General features: G+C 62.4%; 1 protein-coding gene across 1 annotated transcript; it reads right to left on the reverse strand.

Moving 5' to 3' along the window:
• Nucleotides 1–1875: 1875 nt before the first annotated feature.
• Nucleotides 1876–7329, reverse strand: LOC102508333 (putative GTP-binding protein 6). The gene is made up of 9 exons (XM_032476307.1): nt 7319–7329; nt 6686–6756; nt 6415–6545; nt 5997–6067; nt 4992–5150; nt 4209–4417; nt 3692–3840; nt 3144–3296; nt 1876–2858 (listed from the first exon to the last, which is right to left on the reverse strand). The coding sequence occupies exons 2-9, from the start codon at nt 6701–6703 to the stop codon at nt 2735–2737; spliced, it is 1014 nt and encodes a 337-aa protein (XP_032332198.1). The 5' UTR covers nt 6704–6756; nt 7319–7329; the 3' UTR covers nt 1876–2734.
• Between the last annotated feature and the right edge of the window lie 9 nt (nt 7330–7338).

Consider the following 7338-nt stretch of genomic DNA (forward strand, 5'->3'; position numbering starts at 1 on the left):
TTCCCGCAGGAGGATGTTCCTGGCGGGGCGGCCTCGAGGCTGTGCGCTGGGGCTGCCGGCCCAGGAAGCAGAGCTGGCCCCGCGTTCACTGTTCACAGCCAGCGTGGTGGTGTTGCCCTGAATACAGCTGCTGAAAAAGTGAATAACCCACTGGCCAGCGCGATGGAGGCTGTTGGCTCTCAAAACCATCTTTCTGCCATCCCACATCGGATGCAGTGGGGGCACTGCTGGGGGCTGCCCCGCCCAGACCCCCTTCTTGTGATGACAGCCCCCTGACCGTCCTGTTCTCACAGCCCTGGGCACCTCCAGGCAGTGGACCTCCACCGGGAGGGGACGCTGGCAGTGGAAGGAGGGTCTTAGGAGAGTCTGGGCATGGGGTGGGGGTGGTCGTGTTCCTGTTCTCACCCTAGGCAAGCCTGAACCCTCTCCTGGGGCCCTTGAGACCCCTGCCTCTTCCCTGAGACCCCCAACCCTCTCCTTGGACCCCTGAGGGCCTCTTCCCCGTGAGACCGCGGCCCTCCGTCCCAGGCCCCGTGAGACCCTTGCTTTGTCCTCCTCGTTGGGGTCTACTTGCTAAGCTCCCACAGTGGGTGTCTGGCTCTGTGGTCGGCTCACCTGTGCCTGAGGCAGCCCTGGGCTGAGTTCTGCGCCCTTAAGTCCTTGGGGCGGGGCTTCAGGGAGTGGAGGGGGACCAGGAAGAGAGAGAGGGCGACCAGAGGCCAGAATTGACCCCCACAGTCCTTCCTTGTGCCTGGCAGACAGGGAGGAATTGAGGGGGTGGACCTGACTTGAGATTGTAGGCTGGACCTGGGAGGAAGTGGGCGGCCAAGCACACAGGAACCCTGACCGTGAGGATGCTGAGGGAGCCCCTGGGGACATATGGGCACACCCAGGGCGGACACAGCCTGGCAGACGACTGGGCTGGGACCCGGGAGCCTGGGGGCTTGGCCCAGGCAGGATGCTCCCCGCCCACCAGGGTCTCTGCAAAGCCCCCTCTGGCTCGGAGATCCCCCAGGAGCGAGTTCCCCAGGGACTGAGCCGAATGTAGGGGACAGGCCAGTGGAGCGGGTGCTGTGAGGCCCTGGCTGACTGGTCCCTTACCCTGGCCAGCTCCCACCCCTCCCAACCACGCAGCACAGGTGGGCTGTGGGACCCACCCCTAGTTTTGCGATTGCTGGAGCCTACTCCTCTCGAGCAGAACGGGGAGGCCGTCCTACACATGTGGGTTCATGGGGGCTCTTGTCCTGTCCTGCACCCCAGGACCCCATGGGGGTGGGGGTCCCCACGTAGGTGGCCCTGCAGATGGTGCCAAGGCGCCCACAGATGGCAGCTTCCAACGGCACAGATGAGTTCTCTGTTCTGCAGGTATGAGTCCGATATCGTCCCCGGGTGACGGTCAGGATGGGCAGGGCTGGTCATCCCAGAGGCTCCAGGGAGGCCCGTTTCCTCCCTTTCCCAGCCCTTGAGCCCCGGAATTCCTGGGTTCACGGCCTCTTCCTGCGTCTTCACAGCCAGCATCTCAGCAAAGCCGTTTCCTGACTCCAGCCTCTGGTGCTGCCCTCACACCAGCCCCGACCTGACTTCTGCCTCCTGCTTAAGAGGCCACGTGTGACGAGGTGGGCTCCCTGGGGGATGGGGGCGCTCCGTGGTCCCCTGGTCACATAAGGTCGCACGCTCACACGTCCTGGGGATCCGGACGTGGACGTTGTTGGAGAAACCACTCTGTCTGCTACCCGCTCCCAGGCCAAAGTCCCACAGGACAGCAGTCACAGAAGCCAGGCAGGGAGGTTTGGGATCCACCGAGGGAGGGGCCTGCAGGGCCGTGTGTGTAACCGAGTCTCAGAAAACGAGGAAAGCTCACACACACACCCCGGATTCGCATGCTCAGAAGACGGGTAGAGATTTACTTCCAGTTATGCTGAAACTCTGGGACAACGCAGGGAACACCCCATAATGACGAATAGAAATGGAAGGAAAAAGACAAAACTTTTCCTGGAGCCCAAAGGGAAGGGATCCCTCTCACTGGCTTTCCCTTTAGAGGCTTGCAACTGTACACCCTCCCATCGCCCCGAGGTGTGAGCCTCTTTAAAAGCTGAAGGACCCCCGGCCTGTCTGCATGCCGGGGGTGTCTGTCTGGGGGCCCAGGGGGCTCTTTGCTAAGCCAGCATCGGGGGCACAGGGGGCGCCCTGCCTCCCGTCTCTGTGGGGTTGGCTCCGCGACGCAGCTTCCTGCTTGTTCGAGAAGATGCCTGACGTGCTTGTGCTTCGGGTAAAGACGACTGACATGGGTGTGGGCGTGTGTGTGTGGTGGGCTCTGTCTGCCAGGCCCTGTGACGAGGGGTTCCTCCTGTCTCCTCCGCGGGGTGGCTGGGAACCTTAACCACACCCCTGCCGCTCGCTGCCGTGGGGAAGTGCAAGGCCCGGCGGCTGCGAACGGTGGGCACAGGGGTCAGGGAACCTGTGTCACCTCCCTCACGGCCACGTTTTGCGGGGCCTCTGCAGGGGGCTGGTGCAACAGAAGGCTGCTTCGCAAACATGGCAAAGCTTCCTGGTGGCTCAGTCATCCCGGGAGGGAAATCAGCCTCCAGACGCTGCGACAGTCAACTGTAACTGCTCAGAGCCCCATCCACACCGACCCCTGAGCCAAGGCTGACAGGGCAGAGGAGGGAGGCCCCCCAGGTGCCTGCTTCCCTCTGAGGCTGAGACGCTGCAGCCCCAGGCCTGGGCCATCCTTTCACTCTGGAAATAGCTTCCTGAACTTGCCGTAAGCAGAGTTGCTGATGATAACCTTGACGTCGGCCACCCCGGCCTCGGGCATCACGTCCAGCGCCTGCACTGTGGCCTCCCTGTGCAGCCAGCTGGGAGGAAGGCACGTTTGGTGTGAAGGGGTGACCCCAACAGAGTCCGGGAGCCCCACCGAGGCGTCTCATTTCTCGGCGAGGGCATCGCGACACCCCCAGTGTGGACAAGTGTGCCGGACACCTGGCAGGAGCTCACCACAGGATTAACTCAGATTCCCTGCAGGTGACACAGCTGCTCGGCATCCTGGTGTCCCTGTGGAGCCGCCTTACCCGCCCCCGCAGAGGGCCCGCCCTACACAGTGATTCCCTCCCCACCCCCTCCTGCCAAGCCCCCCCACGCACCTCAGCTGCGCCCCCGCCAGCTGCACGCGGAGGGTGAGGGCCCGTCTCCCCGTGGCTCTCAGAACCGCGTCCTCCAGCTTGGCCTTCAGCTCCTCCAGCCCGAGCCCCAGGAGGGCGGACACGGCCACAGCGTGTGGTCCCACGGGGCTGTGCCTGTCGGGGTGCCGGCAGACCCCGCTCAGTGAGGGGGCCCTGGGCAAGGGGCCCTGCCCCCAGCCCCACTGTTATGGCCTCTGTTTGTCCAGGTGAGGACATGGCCCTGCCAGAGGCTGAGAGCAAGGGATGGGGAGAGAAAGGCTGAGCTGAGGTTGGGCTGAGATACGGGCAAGCGGGGAAGGGGTCAAACATGCCGCTCTGCCAGGTGTCGGTAACCCTGGGTTGACCCGCTGCAGGTTGGGGAGGGCACTCTGAAAGCAGGAGCGGGAACTCCGAGAATGTGTTCACCGTCACCAGCAGGACAGCCTGTCCTCATCTCCAGGGGCACCCGGAGTCTGCTGTGGGGCAGGGTCCGGTGGGTGAGGGCAGCAGGCGGCCGGGCGCACACTCACCCGGGCACCAGGTCCACCTTGTTGTGCACCTCCACCATGGAGTCCAGGAGCGCAGCCGGCAGGCGCAGGCCCCGCAGGGCCGACAGGACGCTGGCCTTCTGCTGCTCGGTGTCAGGGTGGCTCACATCTCTCACGTGGACGAGCAGGTCCTGGGACCAGACGGGCCAGGTGGTCAGAGTGCTCGGGGTCCGTGGTGCCCAGCCCCACCAGGGAGGATCCTCCAGACTGAGGACAGGCCCCAAGGGCACCACTCACCCAGAATGGGGTGGAGCTGCCCCCATGGAGTCCCTGTGTCCTAAGGGACGAAGACGACAAAGCTGGCCCACAGTGGAAGGAGTCCCCAGTGGTCCTGCTCCCGCTGTGTTGTAGTGAGGGACCTGGCCCTGTGGTGTCAGATTGAGGCACCTGCCCCCGCTGTGTTGTACTGAGGGACCTGGCCCTACGGTGTCATGCTGGAGGGACCAGTTCCCCTTTGCTGTCATTTGAGGTCCCTGAGCCCCAGCCCCTCCCTGCTCACCGAGTGGGCCACATCCTCCAGGGTGGCAGAGAAGGACTCAATGAGGCTGTGGGGCAGCTGGGAGAGGAACCCAATGGTGTCCATGTAGATGACTGTCAAGCGGGAGGGCAGCGACCCCGCGTGGGCCGTGACGTCCAGCGTTGCAAACAGCTGGTCCCGAGGCTGGACTGCGGCGTCCCCTGTCAGGGCCTTGATCAGCGTGGTTTTTCCTGCAAGTCAGTCACAAGGGGGTGATGTGTCTCAGGCCCCTGGCATCCCCCACTGTCCATGGTGGACCTGAGGGACTGTACACATCTGACCACAGGCCTCCGGGGAGTGAGCCGGGCACTCGGAGGGTCTCTGAGCTCAGAGGTCTCTGCAGGGCCGTTGGGTGCTGTGTGTGGCTGTGTAGACACAGACGGCACCATGCAGGCCTCCTGGATAAGGGGTAGGCGCGGGGCACGGCCTGTGTGGACGGTGGTGAGGGTGGAGACCGGGGTGACGTGTCTGTGAGGTGGGTGTAGACAAAAGTGAGGGTGTAGATGGGGTGATGTATGTGAGGGGGGAGGCAACCATGTAGATGAGGGTGCTGATGGTGTTGGGTGGGAGCAGCATGTTGTGGGGCGGGTGGCTGTCCATGTAGACAAGTGAGGGTGTAGATGGGGTGGGAGCAGCATGTCTGTGGGGTGGACGGCTGTCCGTGTAGACAGGGGTGAAGGTGTAGACGGGCTCTATCTTGACGGGTTTACAAGTGGATTCTCCTAAAATACAGCAGCCCAGGCCCAGGGAGGGGCCACTCCTCACCGCAGTTTGTGTATCCGAGCACGGAGATCACAGGAAATTCCCGCCGCCTCCGCTGCCTCCCCAGGAGAAGTCTCTTCCTCCGGAGCCTCTCCAGGGCCCTCCGAATCTTGGCTTCCTTGTCTTTCAGGAGACGCTGTTGCACCTGCAGGAAAGATTCTCCTAAAAACACCCAAGATGATGAGTCAGCGAGCAGATACGGGGGAAAGAGGCAAGAGCCACAGAGGTGCCTGCGGGGCCGTGGACAGGCACTCTCTCGGGGCCACAGGGACCCCCCGGCCTGCTCCCCAGGCAGACGTGGCCCTTCTGTTCTGAGATAGCTCTGTCCTGCTGACCTCTGAGGTCACCTGGGCTCCCCTTTACCTGGGAGGAAATAAGACCCTGACAGCAACTCAGAAGGGCCCCTATGCATCCACAGCAGGATGGGTGAGGCTGCAGACACATCCACGTCCCGACCCCAGGACCTGCACACAGAACCTCTATGGAAATGGTCTTTGCAGATGCAATTAGTGAAGGACCTGAGAGGAGGTCCTCCTGGAGGAGGTGGCCCTACATCCAAGGACAGTGTCCTCAGAAGAGACAGGAGAGGAGAGACGCAGACACAGAGGAGACGCCACGTGGAGACGGAGGCAGAGACGGGAGGGAGGCGGCCACCAGCCCAGGGATGGACGCCTGGAGCCCCAGAAGCTGGAAGAGGCAGGAGGGACCCTCCCCTGGAGCCTCGGGAGGGAGCGCAGCCCTGGGACACCTTGACCTCAGACGTCTGGCCTCCAGGGCTGGAGGGAGGAAGATTCTTGTGATTTCAAGTTCCTGGTCCGTGGTCCTTCGTTACTGCTGCCCCAGGAAACCACCTCAATGCCCTCTTTTGTTTGAATGTGACCACATATGAGGCCCATATGCAGCCCCTGCCCTGTCTGGACCTTTCAGGGATGTTGTCCCCTTTGTAAGGGTGGTGGCCGTGACAACCCCCCTTCTGAGCACCCAGGGACGAGAGCTCGGACTCTGTACCTGATCCCATGATGTAGCGAGAGCCTCTGCCTCGTCCGTCCAGGGGGGCACCATTGTTTTTCAGGTGAGACCTGGCGTGGAAATGGGTCAGCTCAGGAGATTGGAGCACATGGCCATCCAGTGTCAGACTTGAGGAGGGGCACACAGAACCCTGGGGGGTTTCTGGACTGAGGGGATGGGCTTGCTGGGCCATCCCTCCTGCATGGGCCTTCACCGGCCGGGACAGAGGGTCCATCACCAGGGTGACATTCCTCCCTCGTGGGCGACGTGCCCCAGCAGACACGCTGCTCAGACCTGCCGCCCACAAGCTCCCAGTCCCAACGGCCACATTCCGCCCTCACCACACCTGGCAACGTCCTAAATTTGTGAAAACAAGAAGGGGTCCATCATCTCTCCCCAGCCCAGGCTCTGCAGGCACCTGAGGAGGGGGAGCTCGGCCAGCGCCACCTGCAGCCGGGCCTCCCTGGTGCGGGCATTGCCCCGGAAAATGTGAAGAACCACCGTGAATCTGTCGAACACCCGCATGCCCCAGGCAGCTTCCAGTTCTTTCTGGAAGAGGAAAGAGAATAAGGAAGTGAGGGATGGAATCTGCGGGGACACGAGGCCCATCGTGACCTGTGTCCTCATGGCAGGATGCTGACCCACTCCGTCAGCCACTGCGGGTGGGGAAAAGTGAGCTTCTGAGGTACCTTCGTGGGCGTCGCCATCCTCTCCACGTTCAGAAAGACGGCAGTGATTTCCTTGGACCCTCTGATCTTCTCTAGGAAAAGAGAACGGCCCATCAGAGGTCCACATGCCCACAACGTCTGTCTGGGGACTGACCTTGCACTTTGGTTTGCAGTGTTCCCCAGACACCCCGATTCTCTGAATACAATAATCAGAGCACGCGGGTTGGGGTCAGGGAGGATTGTGTCCATCTTCAGGGGAGTAGGTCTCACACACGGAGGTCACGTGACCTCATGGAGACTGAGTGGACATTACACTTGGGGTGAAACAGACAGGAGGTGAGCACGCCTCTCGGTGCGTCTGCAGGGCACCCTGCTGTAAGCTGTGAGCTGGACAGCAGAGTGGGGAGGGGACCCTCAGGGTCCATGGAGGGCAGGGGTCACAGGGAGGACCCACACCCCGGGGCGGCTGGGCTGGGGCTGCAGGGCTGACTTGTACCAGATTCTAAATGCTTCAGCTGGGCCCTGGGGCCTTGTTTAAATTCTGACTTTTCAATCCAAGTTCCCTTGAGACTAGTTCCACCCAGCCCAGAAGGACAGCCCATGCTTGTTCTGATTCTAGGAGGGATGGGGACAGGACACGTGTGCTGGACCCACCCGTCAGGTGCTCCAAGTTT

The sequence above is a fragment of the Camelus ferus genome, unplaced genomic scaffold (assembly GCF_009834535.1).
Source record: "Camelus ferus isolate YT-003-E unplaced genomic scaffold, BCGSAC_Cfer_1.0 contig3745, whole genome shotgun sequence".
In the NCBI taxonomy this organism is placed as follows: domain Eukaryota; kingdom Metazoa; phylum Chordata; class Mammalia; order Artiodactyla; family Camelidae; genus Camelus; species Camelus ferus.